This window comes from Phalacrocorax aristotelis, chromosome 22 (assembly GCF_949628215.1).
Source record: "Phalacrocorax aristotelis chromosome 22, bGulAri2.1, whole genome shotgun sequence".
Taxonomy (NCBI): Eukaryota; Metazoa; Chordata; class Aves; order Suliformes; family Phalacrocoracidae; genus Phalacrocorax; species Phalacrocorax aristotelis.
The window spans coordinates 558,711-575,262 of record NC_134297.1 but is presented as its reverse complement, the minus strand read 5'-3'; the positions used below and the strand labels follow the sequence as shown (position 1 = coordinate 575,262).

At 54.5% G+C, this 16,552-nt stretch overlaps 1 protein-coding gene across 6 annotated transcripts in view; it reads left to right on the top strand.

The window, feature by feature from the left end:
• CADM1 (cell adhesion molecule 1) overlaps positions 1–15,822 on the top strand; it is a 161,476-nt gene extending 145,654 nt beyond the window's left edge. For 4 of the 6 annotated variants that reach the window (XM_075116469.1, XM_075116468.1, XM_075116467.1 and 1 more), the window contains 2 exons: positions 12,111–12,242; positions 13,436–15,822. In XM_075116469.1, coding sequence (XP_074972570.1) covers positions 12,111–12,242; positions 13,436–13,554 — 251 coding nt within the window. In that variant the 3' untranslated portion in view covers positions 13,555–15,822. Of the gene's footprint in view, positions 1–3,083; positions 3,138–12,110; positions 12,243–13,435 lie in introns of all 6 variants that reach the window. The other 2 variants (XM_075116466.1, XM_075116463.1) reach the window with 1 other exon arrangement.
• The last annotated feature ends 730 nt before the right edge of the window (positions 15,823–16,552 follow it).

Below are 16,552 nucleotides of genomic sequence, written 5' to 3'. Positions count from 1 at the left end.
GCGGGGCTGCAGTCGCAGTTCCCTGCCTGTTTGCAGCCGAAACGCGGGCAGACCTTGGCGGAGCCAGGAGAGTAACGTCCCTGAGAGTCCGCCACCCCGCACCTGGAAACCGGAGAGCGCTTTTGCTGCCGTGCCCTTTCTTCCCTTCTCTCCTGCCCCTCTCCCCCTCCAAATTAATTCCCCGGCCGCCGCCGCTGCTCGGCAGGCCGGGAGGTCGCCTTTGCAGGGCTGCTGCCGGCTGAGGAGCCCTTCGGCTGAGGTGCCCGCCTCCCCTTTTGCCCCCTGCACCAGCAGGACGTGTGGGAGCAGCCGTGGCCTCACACGCGACGGTCTTCTGCTACAGCGATGACTTGATTTCACCCCTTTTTCCCAAATTTCGCCCCCCCGCCCTCTCCAAGCAAAGAGCTTAAAGAGCCCCCGAATGATTTTTTTTCAAGGGCACGTCCGTAGCGATGAGCGGCGCTGGCTGCGTAGCTGTCGGGGGCAGCCCAGCGCGTAGGGGTGCACAGGGAGGACTCGGCGCTGGGGAAGCTCAGGGCTGCTTTCCAGCTCCCCCACCGAGGCAGAAACAAGGCGCTGGTGCCTCGGCACAGGCAGAATTTCTGCTCATCCTCATGAAAAGGTAGGGTGAAAAAAGTCTCTTCTGAAGCTGGCAAAGCAGGAAGCCTGGAGCGAAGGTTAAAATAACGAAAACATCCCAGTCGTGACTGAAGAGTGACAAGAAAATACCTTGCCCATAATATAGCAGGTAAATTATTTTATAAGCTGGAAATTCTTCCCCGAAGGCCCACGTGAATTTTTAATTACGGCCTCGGCAGGGTTACGCACAAGAACGCTTAGCCACCCCGGTGTTCAGCTCCCGTTGCTCTTCCCGATAGCGCTCAGTCTCTGGAAGTGAGTTTTGCTCGTCCGGAGCCAAAAGCGCGGCCGTGCCGGATCTCGGGTTCGGCGTGCCGGTCCCGCCAAACGCGGCGGCAGGCAAGGAAGGAGCCTCGGTACGTTCCGCGTTAACATTTTCAAGCGGCTCTGCCTGTCCAGCTGCCTGCCTTCTTTTGCAAGCGCCCTACTTAAAAGCGCAGCTGACAGTAAATACATCCGTGAACGTATTTTACAGATCCGGTCCTTGGGGCGACGGAATAAAACATTGCAAAGCTCCCGGCACGCGTTAAGGTTTCCGTGCGGTGCCGAGGAATACGCCGCCTAAAAGAGACTCCCAGACGGGTTATTTACAGCTTGATACAAAAGAGAAATTGTCTTTCCCCCAAAAGGCAGCGGCAGCTCAGGACGCAGCACAAAGCGTTGCTCTGTCGATGGAAGCCGGCGCCCTTCGAGCGCCGGGGTCCGGCCGCGGGAGACGCGGCTCACCGGGCGCGCCCTCGGGAGGCGCCGCGAGCGCCGGGGCAGCGGCCGCCGAGCGAACAGGGGGCTCCCGTTTGCTGAACGGGAGCCGCGGCAGGCCCTGAATTCATTCCCGTCAGAAGCGAAAAGAAGGGCCTTTAGTAGCTGGTATGGAAGTTTATTGAGAAAAATCAAGAAGTAATTTACCACGTATTTAAAATGCCTCAAAACAGGTTTTAATACTGTTCGGTGGCATTTTGAAGTGTACCAGGTGCAGGTAGAACCTGAGCTGTTGAATTGTTAAATTTTTCTTTTGCAAAGGATTTTTTTTTTTCACTTCATAAAAAATGCAACGTTGCCCTTTTTCATTATTGAGAAAATGTAGTTCCTTTCAAGTGAAAGGGAAGGCGCTGGAGAAGCAATTTTGGAGAGAGGGAGAAGTTGAATGGCTCCTCTCCCGAGCCCAGGTTTGCGTGTCCGATGCTTCTGGGAGTTAACCGTAATCACGTTTGTATATTGGCTTCTGGTCAAAAAGGGGGGCTCCCTGAAATCCAGGGGCCGTGCACAGACAAAATTCTTGCCATTAATCTAAGGGGCGTCCCGCTTCAGAAGACAATTCCCACCGTAGCTTCCAGGTGACTTGATGGACTTAAAAACCGGTCACCGAAAACGAGCTTTATTTTTTAACGAGCCGTATGTATATGTATTGCTTGCTGCTCTCCAGCGGGGGACGGCCCGCGCGCCGGCCACGCCGCATTAACGCCGTTGCTATTTAGAAGGAAGTCGGCGTTTTTAGCGGCCTGCGAGCTGGCGGCGCCAGGTCGCCCAACGACCGGCGGCGGCGGCGCCTCTTCGCGGCAAGGGCTGGGTTTTTTTTCCCCTCCTTCGATAACGCCTTTGCTTTAGCAGCCAGCAGCAAGAGTAAGTCGGTAACGCTCTGCTGTCCCTCACTTAAATAGATTTCTGTGACCTCCAGGCACCGCTTTGCCCTGTAACCTGTGCTGAGAAGTTCGCTCGGCTGCGTGCTCTGCCCCCCCTCCCCGTGGGCCCCCCCAGTATTTCCTCCAACAAAACAGAGAATCACGGCTTCACGGGCAGTCTTAGCTGCCTTTAGTGGTCACGAGAGCGTGTCTCGCCTAACTGCTTTATCAGCTTTGAGGATAGATACTTTTTCCATAAATGCATCAGATTTGGGAAAAATGCAAAAAACTGGGTTTTGTCAGGGGTTTTTTTTTGCAGAAGACACAGCCTGCAGTCTGCACGTACAGTTATGAAACGCGGTCCGCAATAGCCGCGCATTGATGAATTGCTTGTCAACATTGCCAAAACCAGATTGAATTTTGTGGAAAATTGGAAGAAAATTTCACCTTGCCCCACGTATCCAGAACCCAAATCGAACCCGACTAAATTGGGAAATCACCCCCCCCACCCCACCCCACCCCCCAATGACTAAAAGATAGAGCTCGGGGGTCTTTGCGTGCTGTTATGGATGAGTGATCTTGGTGCCATGTTTCGTGTGCCAACAGTGTAGACTGAGGAGTGTTTCTGTCTGTAATAAAGGCAACGATTGCAATTCTGTCATACGAGTTACTCTGCCCGAACCGGCAGAAGGTGGCAAGTGATTGACGCATTATTCCCCCCCCTTCCCCCCCCTCCCCCAAGAAATTCATCCTCGCTTCTTAAGTGTGTTGTTTTTTTGTCACTCGAGAAACGCAGAGAAAAATGAGTTTGTTTTTACTTGTAAGGCTTTACTCAGTTGCCCAATTCGGCAGAGGAGCTGGACTATGGGGATCTCTCAGGTAAGGGCTAGTATGTAGGTAACTGCTGCTCTTCTTCGCTAGATACTGGTTCCACTCTGATTTCTGCATCTTGGCCATGTCGCATTGTATAGTTGCTGTGGTGCGGCCGTTCCTCCAACGCTCGCTCTGGCGGCGTGGGGGTGCGCTGTCTGCCGGTGGGCTTTTCCTCCCTTTTGTTTTTTTTTTTTTTTTACGATTTTGGCACCCATTTCCGCACAGCGCCCTTGAACGCGGGGCGGGAGGCGTGCGGAGCGGTGAGGCCCGAACGGTCCAGGTTCCCTCCCAGCTGCTGTGCCGTGATTTTTGAACGCCGATGTGGCGGCCGGTTGAGCAGAAACTCTTTGTAAAACTCTCGGCTCTGCCGTGTTGTGGGAAAAGTCCCTTACAAACGCGGCCGGCGCTAAAGCTCGGCCGCTTGGTGGTTTCCCATAATACCAGTATCAGATGGGGGATAAAGAGGAGGCAGTGGTTTTGTCAGCGGAGGCAAAGCCAGGTAAATGGTTTGAACCTCTTTTTATCCATGCTGGACTGAAAGCTGCAGCCATGCATCCTTACAGCCGGTCCTTGCAAATTAGCGCTGATCCAGATAAGAAATAAAAGCATCTTCAGTGGATGCAGTTGATATATTCAACACGGGGGTCGCATTGGTGGCGTAAGTGTCATCTGAACCTCCGGTCTTCATGTTTTTGCCAGTGTCTCCCGAAGCGTTTTTCAGAAACTCACCCACTTTATTTTTCTGCCCCCGCGTCTCAGAGCATCTCCTTTTACCCGGCGGGCTCTGAGGCCAAGCGCTGGCCGGCTTCGCGGCACGGCGTGGCACGGCACGGCAGAGCGGGCAGTGCGGCGGGGACGGGGCCTTCCCTCCGCCGGGGAACAGCCCTGCCCGGGGAGGGGGGGGGGTGTGGTCCAACACTGCCGCCCTTGGCAGGTCTGGACACGGAGCAAAAAGTAACGCCCCAAAAAACAACCCCCGTGTCCTCACCTCGCTCTCTAAAACGCTTTCCTTTTATCCGATCAATCAAATCGGCAGCGTCTCCTCCTGTAAGCCACTATAGGTATGCTTTGGCCAAGAGGTTAGAAACGATTGATTAATTCCATATGTATTCTAACACCTGAGCCATACTAATAATTATTGTTGCAGGCCTGGGCCAGATCTCATAGGTAAGAAGCACTAGGCGTCTGTTAAATATCACTTGTGTGGATGGGAAGTAATTGGTTTGCTCTGATACGCTTTAGTATCTTTTTTAAATCTGTATTTTTTAAAGAAAAACACACTTTTTGGTGAATCAAAGCGAACACTGGGAAACAATTCCGCGAGGGGATTCCTCAAAATGGGTGTCGTCGGCTAGCAGCCCTGCCTGCCCCTTGGGCACCCCGCGGCACAGCCACGGGCAGCACGCCGCGGAGAAGCCGCGGGGCGAGCGGAACGTTTTTCCTGACGACGTAGCTCGTCGCTTCCCTTCTGCCGAATCCGAAGTGTGAGCCAAAATTCCCCCAGAGCTTTCCAGAAAGAAGCGCGAGCGCAGCCGCTGGCAACGGCGAGCGACGAGCGAGCGCCCCTTGTGCCCCACCGTACACCCATTTTGGAGCATCCGCTGTGACTTCTGGGGCTTGGGGTTCCCCCCCCCCCCCCCCCCCCCAAGAATTTCAAAATTTTGCTTGTTTTGCTCTCGATTGTTTATGTACGCCCAAAGGGTAATTGTACCAAGCCAAATCTGCCAGTGTCCCTGGAGGAACAGCCCCAGGCCGTTCTCTCCTATGATAGATCTCTGCCCCCCACCCCACCACCCCTGCCCGGGCTCCCAGGAAACTGCGATCAGATCCCGCTTGCAGCCTGGGGTCCGCACGTTCGGGCCGTCAGACGGGTGGTCCAGGTGAGTGCTGGGGCCGAGCGCTCGGTCGGGAACGCCGCCCTCCGCTCCGGCGGCCGGCAGCCCTGGGCACCGGCACGGGGGGGCGCGTGCCGGCGCTGCTGCGGTGTTTGCTCAGTGTGCTGTTCCTTCCAGGTACCCCCGTCCCGCTAAACGCTTCAACGGAGGCTCTGCCAACCGTGCCATTAAGTAACGCGTCCCTTGCCTCCCGCCCAGGTAGCTAGATTCCAGAGCTGCGCTCGCTTTCCCTGGTCGAGCTGCGTGTGTCTGCGCCACTCGCGAGCCTCCTCTCGGTGCCGGCGTAGCAGCAGCGTAGGGTAGGGCCGGGCTTGGCCTCGCTCGCCCGCAGCGCGGGGTTTCTCGCTCCGCGGCGGCGGCGGTTCAGCCCGGCGCAGCCTTGCGGATGGGGCGCCCGCGGCGCCGGGAACGGCCGGGGCGAGCTGCTCCCCGCTGGTGCAGCCGGGGCCGCGCGCCGCTGCGCGCCCTGGCCGTAGCAACGCGCCTGCCCCGTCCCCGCGGCGGCCTCGCGGTCCCGCTTTGCTCGAGAGCGTTGGCGCACCTCTTGCAAAACGGGGAGCGGTCGAGAAGGGCCCGTGCAGCCTTCGCACCGGGTTTGATTAACTAATCAAAACCTGATTAGCACCTTAGTTCGAGGGGGAGGCTGCTGAATCAATTGCTATTGATTGCGAGCGGGGCTCCGTTTTCTAGCAGAGAGGAGGCCGAAGAAACGACCAATAACCGTTGAGCGCCCGTCATAGCGATTAAATGTATTAAAACAAAGCGCATTATTTTTTATGAAGCAATCTTGAAACGGGTCACTGAAGAGAAGCTTATTGATTGAAGAAGGATGAACTCCTCAAGTTTCTCCGGCTTAAATTAGACCAAATTCAATTACAATACGGCAAACAGGTTAACGCTGCTCTTTAACAGTCCATCAATAAATTAGAGCAGGGGTAGCGCGCCTGATGCCGCGCTGTAGTGATGAATAACATTATTGCTCATCCTGTCATACGCAGGCAGTGATTTCTGTCCTCCCACATCCTGGATAAGTGTTTTACTGCGTTTCTGAAGCGGCGACAGGCTGTTCTTCCCCCCGCCCTGCCCACCGGCGGCCCCCGCCGGCCCCGATGTCGAGCGCCGCTCCATCGTCTCGCAGGCTCCATTCTGCGAAAGGATTAGCTGCAAATTCGGCGGGGAGCTGTTGGCGCTAGCTGTACCTTGCCTGCCTCGTAGCAAAGAGGAGCGGTTGGCGTGGCAGTTTGTCGGAAGCACACGGGCGACTTCAGGCCGTGAGCACCTAAATCGTGACCGGCAGTGAGATGGGGGAGCTCGAGTCACGTTGGTGCGTTTAATTGCTTAAGAAACTAAACTTTAACGAGAGCTAAAGTGAGGAATTCTTAAAAGGAAGTGATTCCGGTTTCCTGTTCCCTGGCTCGATGCAGATGTTACATTCACATCTGGGAAGCGCGGTAGCTGCCGCAGGAGTGCGTACACACACCTGTCCTGTGCCCGCGTTGTCCTGCGCCAACGGCTCGAAATAAATTTTCCCCAAGAAACAGAAGATAGGTTTTTGTGGGAGCGCAGCAATAGGCCCAATTATGCCCAAATGGATGTCGGCACCACGTATGCACAGGAATCCTCATCAATTTTCTGCTTTCACAGCACAAATGTGTGTAGAGCAAGCTCAGGGCTGTCCAGAGATAGCCCAGAGACGTCACAAAGCGGGTGGCCTGCCAAGCGTAAAGCAAGCAGGAAGGTGAGGAGCGAGGGCAGGAGACGGGAGCAGGCGTTAGGTCAAAACCCGCGCTTGCCCGAGCGGGGGTGGCGAAGTCCACGTCTCCCAGAGCCACGCTGGCATCGCGGCTCTGGTCGCGGGCGGCGGGGAGCCTGGACGGGGAGCAGTGCTGGAGCGCGCGGCGGGAGCAATGCCGCCCGAAGTAGCGGGTGGGGGGGGGAGGCTGGGAGCCGGGAGGGCGCTGGGGGCTGTCCCTCCGAGGCGACCCCAGACCGGCCTCGGGGAGCCTTGCAGGGCCCTGTCCTGGCAGCTCAGTGAGCACCAAAGTTAAAAATTCAGTGCTTTGCTCCTGAGAGGTCTGAAGCTTTTAGAGTGGGTATATCTGAGATGTAAAACCCTAGCTAGTAAGGTCGGCCAGCCCCAGTCCAGTCTTTCTCTTAATCTTGAGATGCTGCCACCTTCTAAAAGAGCGGATGCTAGAATATGTGTAGATACATATACTTTTCTTTTTTTGAAAGCCTCATTAAAAAGAGAATCGACTGGAACCATTTTATTGAGTAGTTGGGAGGAGAAAAGTCTTCGGTCTGCTAAACCTTGCTCTAAGCGCTTGACCGACGTCGTTAGGATACTGCCATAAAAGTCTGCCCGCTTTCTTTCATAGTCTTGAGGCAGTCTGCAGAAAGCTGTTTTTAAACAATTACGTCTGCAAAAGCATTAGGAAACTTGAGATCATTAATACATTTACGTTTTAACAAGGGACTCCCATCGCATTAAAACAAAACCCTCACTCGGAGCCGGCGGGTTTAGAACACGCGTGTTAGTTGGCAGCCCTTAGGTGGAAGACAACCAGCCAAGCACCCGCTACGCCTTGCTCCCGACTCCCAGGATCGGTTCCCTCGGTGCGCTCTTAGCATGGCGACGAGCGGGAACCGGCCGAAAGCGCCTTCCTTTTCTGCCTACGTACCTACCGTTGCACAGATTGCGCTTTCAGTTTAAAGGAAAACTTCAGGGATAATCTCTTTTTTTTTATTGATGGCACGAGCGGTCGGCTGCCACGATAAGCCAAGACTAATTTAAAGCTCCCGAAGTCTCCTGTTGGCCCGAACTGGAGGCGGGTGTAGCGTGCTCTGTGCTGCTGTGCGCGGCGCTGCGTTCCGCGCTGCACCAGGCAAAATCACGGCGGCCCTCTACGGCAGGGCTCTTCTCTCGGGGGAGGCATCAGAGCAGCTGAAACGAAAAATTGGGGGGGGGTTTTTTGTGCAGAAGTCCGGCTATTGCAAGTGGTTCGCACCGCTATTGCTGCAGTTTTCCTTTAAGGTGCTTTGGCATCGTGCAAAGCACCGGCCCGCAAACCGGGGCTCGGCTGGGGCGCGAAGCAGCTGCAGAGTAGCCACGTTGGCGTGCGTGTTGTTGTCAACGCGCAGCGACGCCTGCGCCTCCCCTTGCTCTTCCCTCCCTCCTGCCGCTCCCACCCGCAAAAAGCCCGCCAGCGAACCAGAAACAAAACCGTACTAGAAAAACGGTGCCTGTTCGATTTGAAGGCCAGCGTGCTCCGATATATATTAACATCTTAATGGGAGAGCGCTGCGTGTATACATTTACTACTCCCTGACAAGAGGGAATTAAATGTCAGAAGGATTTGTAGCATCTATAATTGAATTGGTGCTGAGAAAAGCAAATCTTAAGGAAGAATAACATATTAGGATTAGCAAATAACGTGGCATTTTGTCAGTTCCTGCCATCTCATCTGTTCCTTCTTCAGTAATAAAGTTGTGATTTCTTTTTTAATCATAGATATGAAGCGGGGATAGCTTTTGTGAATTGGAGACGGCGTTTTAAAGCAGATTCCGGGTTTTAAGGTCGAGCCTCTCTTGGCGCAGCTTTGGGGAATTATTCCTCGCCCCGTAGCCCCGATGCTTTTGCTTTTTTTAATTGCCAGAGAAATGGCGAGTGACGGAAAGCGGAGCGGCCGCCCTCGTGCTGGTGGCATACCGCTTGACTTGCTGGGAGCGGTGTCCAAGGGGCCGAGGAGGGGGTCTGTCGCAGAGCGGCCGCCGGCTTTGCCTCGCCCTCCGCGCTGGACGGCGGAACCGCGGTGGCGTTGGGCGGCTGCGTCGGAGCTCGTGGGCTTCGATGAGACGAGGTGCGGAGGGGGTGTTGAAGGAGGAATGACTAGCCAAGGCAGCGGCGTCGGGCTGCAGTGGTTTGCACAGGGAAGGCCCCTCGCTGGAGAGTTTTATTTGAGAGTTGGAGTAAGAAAGCAGCGTTGGCAGTGCTGTGGGCACCGCTGCCCTCCCCATGGGGAGTGCGGTCCCTGGCCTTAAGGTGTCTCGTTTTTACTCGTAAAAATACACAAGGCGCCTAAAGAATTTTCCAGAATTTTAATTTCTCTTAAGAATTGCAGGTAGTTTACCCGTGGGGGCAAAATCGCTGCAAGGCGGAAAAGCTACGGGGCGGGTTTTGTTTTGCTAAGCGTACGTGGTTTAACGCCCCTAAACGCAGCAGCTTTCGCTTAAGCCAGGCCTCCCGCCTGTTCCCCCCGCAGGGCTGAGGCGAGGCCTTCCCGCGGAGCTGGCGGGCTCTCGCTGCCGCTCGCTGACTCGCCACGTAGCACGTAAGCTCGAAGACGGGCTATTTAGCTGCGCGCGTAATACAATAAACTGGCAGCTGGCACTTCGCAGAGGTCTTTTTTTAACAGAAATAATGAAGAAAAATGGCCCTGCGTGTCCCGGTAGACAAAATCATGCTTAATAAAGTGCGGGGGCCGGAGCGGTTTGCCACGCTTTATGCAGGAGTCCCTTCTCGGGGAAGCACCGTCTCCCCGCGCGCGCCTTGATTGCAAGTTGGAGGGGAGCCGTGACGGGTGTCAGGCGCGCGGCTCTGGCGCGGCTTCGAGTAACCCGGGCCGGGCTCCGCAGCCGCGGCTCGGTGCGACGGCGCGCAGGCGGCTGCGGCGTCTTCCCAGAACTTTAATTTACGGTGATTAAGAAGAAATGCCTCTTGATGCAAAACCCTGCTCGAAGCACATTATAGAGCCGTAACTCAGCGTGTTTATTCCCCTCAGCTGCTCCAGATGTCAACAAGGCATTCATCCTCCCAGGCTGGGATGCTGCTGTCTCCTCCTTAGTGCAGCCGAGCAGAACTGGGTGCTAAGTTTCTGAAAAAGAAAAAAAAAAAAAAAAAAAAGAAAAAAAAGAAAAGCAGAGTGGAGCTTGTCTAAAGCAGCTGCTCCAGCAGATGATCCGGGTTCGGGTGCTTTACGGAGGGTAAGTCCTTAAGGGCCCGGACCAGCGAGCTAAAAGCCACAGCGAGCAGGCTGTATTTGAGCGGTGGCTGCCCGGAACACCCAGCACTGCTGATTTTCCCGCAGCTGCTCTCCTGGGCAGAGAGCAGAGTCTTTGCCCAGGCGAGGGGGTCCGCTCGGCACAGCCCCGCGCTCCCCTGGGCGTCCTCCTGGGACGCTCCGCCAGAGCAGCGAGCGCGGGAAGCGCTGGTGGCGCGGCCTGTTCCTGCCGGAGACAATACAAAAATGCCCTCCCTTTAGCCGCTTTCGGGTTTCTCCGGCACGCTCGTGCCACCGCGAAGCGACGCGGGTGGACGCGGTGCGGCAGCGGGTGCTCTCGCTCTGCAGGGGAGCCTTTCTTGGCCGCGATTTTTAGCCTGTCGGATAAGCTGCTGGAAGGGACTCCGGTGGCGGCGCTAAGCGGCTGCTCGCGCCGTGCCCCTTAACGTCCGCCTCGCCCCGACCCAGCTCAGCCCGGGCATCCCAGCGCCTATGCCCAGCTCCTGCTTTTAGAAGTTGCTCCAAGAAACACTCAAAGGGTTGGGGGTTTTTTTTTTTTTCCCTTCTTAAATTGTTTTAATTAAAAGGGGCTTTATAGTGCCCTCAGTCACGAGTTATTTACTTGGGTCCCTCAGTCCTTAATCTTGGAGCAGAATTGGAAATATCGATAGAAAGCGTAAATCCCGGGCTGCTGCTCGAAAGCTTTGTGTCGGGTTTCAGCTCAAAAGAGCACCATTACCTTTAGCTGTCACGGATCTGTAGGCTTGATCGATAAACTTCAAATATTATTAGAGGTGGAGGCTTCAGAGATTTGCTCTGTTCTTTGGAGGGAGACGGAGATAAATCTTTCTTAAAAATTGACTTGCATTTGCACTCTCGGTCTTCCTGGTAAAATGCATTTCTCTGAGGTGCCTGGGCAACTGCATGCAGGACAGATTTATAGGCCATGTGCTTCTTGTAGTGAAAGATTTAAATGGTAAATCCTTCACATATGACTTCACAAATCATGTAAAGTTAAAAGATTTTTACCGTTTCTGGTGCTGCTGTGCTTAAATTGTAAGGTACGGCCAGTAAATCATTTTAATGCAGGTGTCGCGCTTGACTCAATGAAAGAAAGATACAATGGTTTAGCTTCTATTCCAAAATGTTAATGTATTAATCAACGGGAGAATAATTGTTTTTTACTGCGTTATAAATCTCGGTTGCCATTAGGATTGCAGTGAGGCTTGATGTAGCTGCGTTCCTAAATTAAAATTGTTTACACTGCTATACATCCATTTTACATGGCCATAGCTCATTCTGGGTTCATTTTGGAGTTGTTCCTCCGCCAAATAAGTCATTCCTCTCCCGGGTGACGGCGTCCTAAGGGAGAGGCGCTTATAAAAGAAAACTAATTGCGTGGTGAGGCGTTAAATAAATGAAATAGAGCAGTCGGAGGCACCGTGCGATTATCGCTCGCTCTCTGCTTCCGGAGGGGTTTATACAGCTTGGGTGAGGAGTTTCGTGTCTTCGGACGTCGCGAACTGCATCGAGCGGCAAAGGTCGCGTCTAACGCTGCCGTCTCGTTGGGCTGGGGGAGGGGACGGGGCTAAACGCGTTTACCGTGCTGGGTTGGCTGGGGTTTTGGGCCGAAGCCGAAACGTTGTCAACGGGGCGCTCGTTAGTGACGTTTCTCCAGAGCTAAGGACTAATATTCCCCTACTGTCCTGCTATTCCCCGTGCCCCTGTCCCCCGGGGAGGCTGAAATTGGGGGAGCCTTCTAGGGAAGTAATTTCCAAAAGCACGTACCCACCACCAAGTCCATCTGCCCTCTCCTCTCCCTCTCCCAGCTGTCTTCCACGTGCGTAGTCGTAGTGCTGCTGCTTGTAGCGGAAAACACCTTGCGAGTCGAGCCGCCAGATGAGTTCGGCTTTGGGCAAAGTTCCTCCGCCCGAACTCATCTGTCTAGATAGCTCCGTGCTTCACCCCTTTTCCTTCTGAGAGCACAAGGGTGGCTTTTCCAATCCCGAGAGCAGCTGCAGCCAGCCCCTTCGGCGTGCCTCCTAGTAAGTTCCAAATTCTTATTCCTCTTCTGATCTCAACAGATTCTCGTGCAGGTGAGGAAGGGGCGATACGGAGCGTGGACCACGCGGTGGTCGGTGGCGTCGTGGCCGTGGTCGTGTTCGCCATGCTTTGCCTGCTCATCGTTTTAGGGCGATATTTTGCCAGACATAAAGGTAAGACAAAGACCGAAACTGGGAAACGAGAGGACTCGGCACGTGTTTCCCCTTGCTCGTGGCGTTCTTCTGCCCGACCCCGTTGTTGCTCTGGAAGGATGTCTCCTGAAGGGCCTTGGAAACGGGGGAAGGAGGAAGGCTGGAGCAGCCCAGCGGCGTTCTGGGCAACGGGGAATTAGGGCAGGACGACAGCGCTTTACCCCAGGCACAGACTTCAGCCGGCGTGCCAGCGCTAAGGCCTGCCGGGTGTCGGTACCAGCGGAGGCACCGTCCCTTCCGAGGCACCGCGGGCTGCCCAACAGGCGAGGTATATTCTCTTTCTGGAGCAGCGTTTCAGGCCATGGGATGCGCCGAGCTCTTCTCAAAGAGCTCCGTCGCCCGCAGTGCCTCCCGTCACAGTCCCGGTATTAGAGCGCATTACCGTGCGTGACGACGCGCAGAGCTACACCAGCTCAGCTCACGCCCGAAGCTGCAGCCAGCACGTCGGCACACAGCTTAAAACTGAAATTTGGAAGTCCCTCTCCAAAACCCGATTGACCTGACCGGGCACGTATGTGCCGCGTTATCTTGGGTTTGTGTAAAATGGTCCATTTTGGGAACTTGTCACAACTTCCAGAGCAAATCTAAACCCACACAGAGGATCGCGACCGTTCCCCTGTGTGTTTGTTTGCGCGGAAGGATTTAACGTTAGCTGGGGTTTGTTTAGTGCACGTGGAAAAGCTGCCAGAGGACGAAGGGCTGGCTATGACGGCAGCGGGATGGAGTGAATGATGTTGGGAAGAGAGGAGAAAGAGGGAAAACAAAAACCTAAACCACTTTAGGGGAGAGGGAAAGCAGAGATGGAAGATCCGTCTCCTTTAAGTAAAGCATGTAACACACGATTTTGCCGATATTTATGTGCTTCTGAGGGGGGGAAGCAGCGGTGACCCGATTTCTTTCCCGAGTCAGTCGCTGCAGGGAGCAACGCGCCGCCGCGTTTCAGCGCGGGGCCGGCCCCAGGGGTCTCCAGCGCGGCCGCTCCTGAAGCAGCAGGAGCAGGGGGCTCCTTGCTTGCTGCTGGCGTTACTTTTTCACGCCGCAGCCTGGTATTTTCGTGCTTTAGGTATTTTTTTTCCCTTCCTGCTCGCGGCTCGCTCCCTTAGCGCCTTGCCGGGAGCCCCGACGAGTCACGCAACCTCCCGCTTCCCTTTCAGGTACGTACTTCACTCACGAAGCCAAAGGGGCAGATGATGCGGCCGACGCAGACACAGCCATCATCAACGCGGAAGGAGGACAAAACAACTCCGAAGAAAAGAAAGAGTACTTCATCTAGAGCAGCCTTGGTTTCTATGAGGTGTCCAACCGTGGACGGTTACTACTGGCCCTATTTAAACGCTAAAGAGACAGTGATATTGGAAGTTGCAACCAGCTTGTGTCTTTTTTTTTTTTTTTTAAAGAAAAAAAAAAAGCAAATGGGTGGAGAGTCGTGAGGCTGGGAGGGTCCGGGATTTGCTGTGTAAAAATATTCCTCGTAAAAGTACACTCTGCTGTTTGACACCTCAGTTCGTTTGGGTTTTCTTTTTTTGGCCAAGTCCAGCTTGGATTTAGTTTAGTGAAGTCATTTGCAGAAGATTCTGTGCCTTGTTTAATTTCTGTTCGTTCGGGTCGGGGGGAGGCTGGGAAGAAGAGGGGCTTCTGTGCGTTAGTTCCCTTCGGGTTTCTGTGGCTCTTCGTTCCCCTTTCCCCTTCTGCTCCTGGAGTAGCCTGCTGGGACCCCTGGGAGTAGGTGGGTTTCTTGGAAGGTGTTTCTTTTTCTCTTCACCGTTTTCCGTTCAGAACTCGAGCTCATCGGAGGAGAACCAGCACATTTTAGATTTCGTAGTTCGCAGTTCAGTGTGCCCATGTCCCATTCCCTCTATCGTCGTAAAGGCTTGGATAAACAAACGACGAGAACCCGTTTGTGGCTGCCCGTGTTCCAGGTGCTTTCGGTGGTGGCGACTAGGAGATGGGCGGGAGCTCGGCAAAGGCGCTGCTCGGCCGCGGGGAAGCGGCACCCGGGGTCGTGCTCCGGGAGGGACCGAGCCCACCCTTGGCGCCGTGCCTGGGGGCTGCTCCCGGCCGGGCGCGGCGGGGGGGCTTCTGCGCGGGCCCTTTGCCCTGCAAACCGCTCCGTCCCGCTCTCCCGGCCGGGCCGACCTCGCCCTGCTTCGCTCGGGAAGGCAGAGCCCTCCCGGGGCGCGGGAGGCGGCGAGCGCCCGGCTTTTGCGCCCTCGCCGGTCCCTTTGCAGCCGCGGGACGCGGCGGGTAAAACGCCTCCCCCCAGCGCGCACCGCAGCCGAGACCCGGAGAGCGGCCGGGCCAGCAAAACGGCCTTTTTTTTGGTCTAGCCGCTCAGTAAAACGTGGGAATTTGCGTTGAAATGACAGTGCTAACTGACTTCTAAAGCCATAGGTGAAAAGGAGAGTCTAGGTAAATTAGAATCGTGAGTGACAGCTAGCAGACCGCAACGAGAAGACGGTATTAAAATTATATATGCTGAATTCTTTTTTTTTGGTGAGTAACCTTGCCTTTCGAGCGATGCTTTTTTTTTTTTTTTACTGCGTTTACGTGGACGGTGTCTGCCGATTTATTTAAGGGGCGCATTAATCTTAGCATCAGGTTTGGGGTTGTTTCTTTTTTTTAGGGGCTTCGGGGGGAGCGTTTTCGTGCGGGTTTTTGTTCGACCGTCGTTTTTGGCAGAACCATTACAAAGCGGGAGTCCTTCGGGAACGGGACGGCCTGTCGGCAGAGGGCGAGTCCATTCTCCAGCGGTGCTCGGTCTCGCCCCTTTTCACGAGAAGAACCTCGTGGAAATACCCTTTTTTCCGAGCAAACCTTGTCGAGCGCAGCTCTTTTCTGAGCCTTCAGCACCATTGCCGAACCACATCGTGGCGAGAAGCAGTCAGCATGTTGGAGTTGGGGGGCTTTTTTACCCATCATCGGTCGCGGGATTGGCATCCTGGTTTTGAGCAGCCCATCTTTGTTTTGGAAGTGTACAGTAGTGCAGTGTTACCGATGTAACTTTGACTTACAATGTTGACATGTCTCAGGTTCATGTGTTTTGATTGGTGTTTTCCGTCTCAGGTAGATCGCAAAATTTCGGCCCCACGCATTGGAAAAAAAAAAAAAAAAAAAAGAGAAAAACAGGATAAAAAAAAAACAGGAAATTACCGATTTTAGTTGTATATTGGTTTATGTATTTTTTCTTCAGTATACAGTGCGCTGTTTGAAATGTATTGTTGAGTATTACTTTGTACAGCTTTAGATCATTAGGATTTTGAAGCGTGAAGAAAGAACAACCTTGTTTAAAGGAGTATTACAAATGAAGGACGCGGAACTGATGCTAAACAACCTTGTTCTTTATTCACCCGGCCTTTTTATTTCTTCCCCTTAGGCCAGTTCTGTTTTAAGGTGTCCATGGAAGATGTTACAATGTAAGAAAATACATATCCATCTGTTCCCGTTCACATTTTGTATTGGTTCATGTATACCATTTTTACAAAGGAAAAGAAGTACTATAAAATATCTGTCTTCTTAATAAAAAAAAATTAATGTTACAAAACGGAAGCTCATTTTGCGCTCTTTGTCCGCTGCCGGCGCGGGTGGCGACGGTGCCCCTCGGGCGGCGGGCTGTGGCTCTCCCCTCGGAGCCGCGGCGTGGGCGCCCCGTCCCGTCCCCCGCGTGCCCAGCGCCGCAGCCCTCGCTCTCCCGTGAGGCTTGGTGCGTCTCCGGGCTTAACCTTGCCGCGAGCAGCTGGAGGTCCGGCCGCACGGAGGTCGGCACTGCTCCGACTGCACCCTCCGATGCTGTTTATCCCGCACTGGTGTTTACCTAAGGAGAAAATTGGTCTGTAACTGGTATTTCCATCCTGCCGAGCTGCCGCAGGCGCTGCCCGGTCCATGAGCTTTTAGTAGCGGACAAATATTTAGATTTTACGATGGTAGTGGGGGGCGTTGAAACCCGTGGCCTCCTTCACCCCGTTCCTACCCCCAGGTCAGCTCTGGCTGTGGTCACACCTTCCTGCATCCCCCGCCAAAGCGCTCGGGGTTCCAGCATCGTCGCGTGTGATGCGGCTCACCTCGGGACAGCCATCCCCGGTGGAAAGGAGAGCCGCCAAGGGCCCCTCTCGCCGCTGCTCGGCCTCAGCGTAGCTGTTGACTTCGTTGGCGTTCGTTCCTCCCCCACCGCTTCCCTTGGCCGCCTCTCCTGCAGTCGGGTTGCGAGGCAGCTGCAGCGCTGAAATTAGAAGCATCAGTCTTTTAGGTTTTGGACCAAAGGAGGAGGAGAAGAA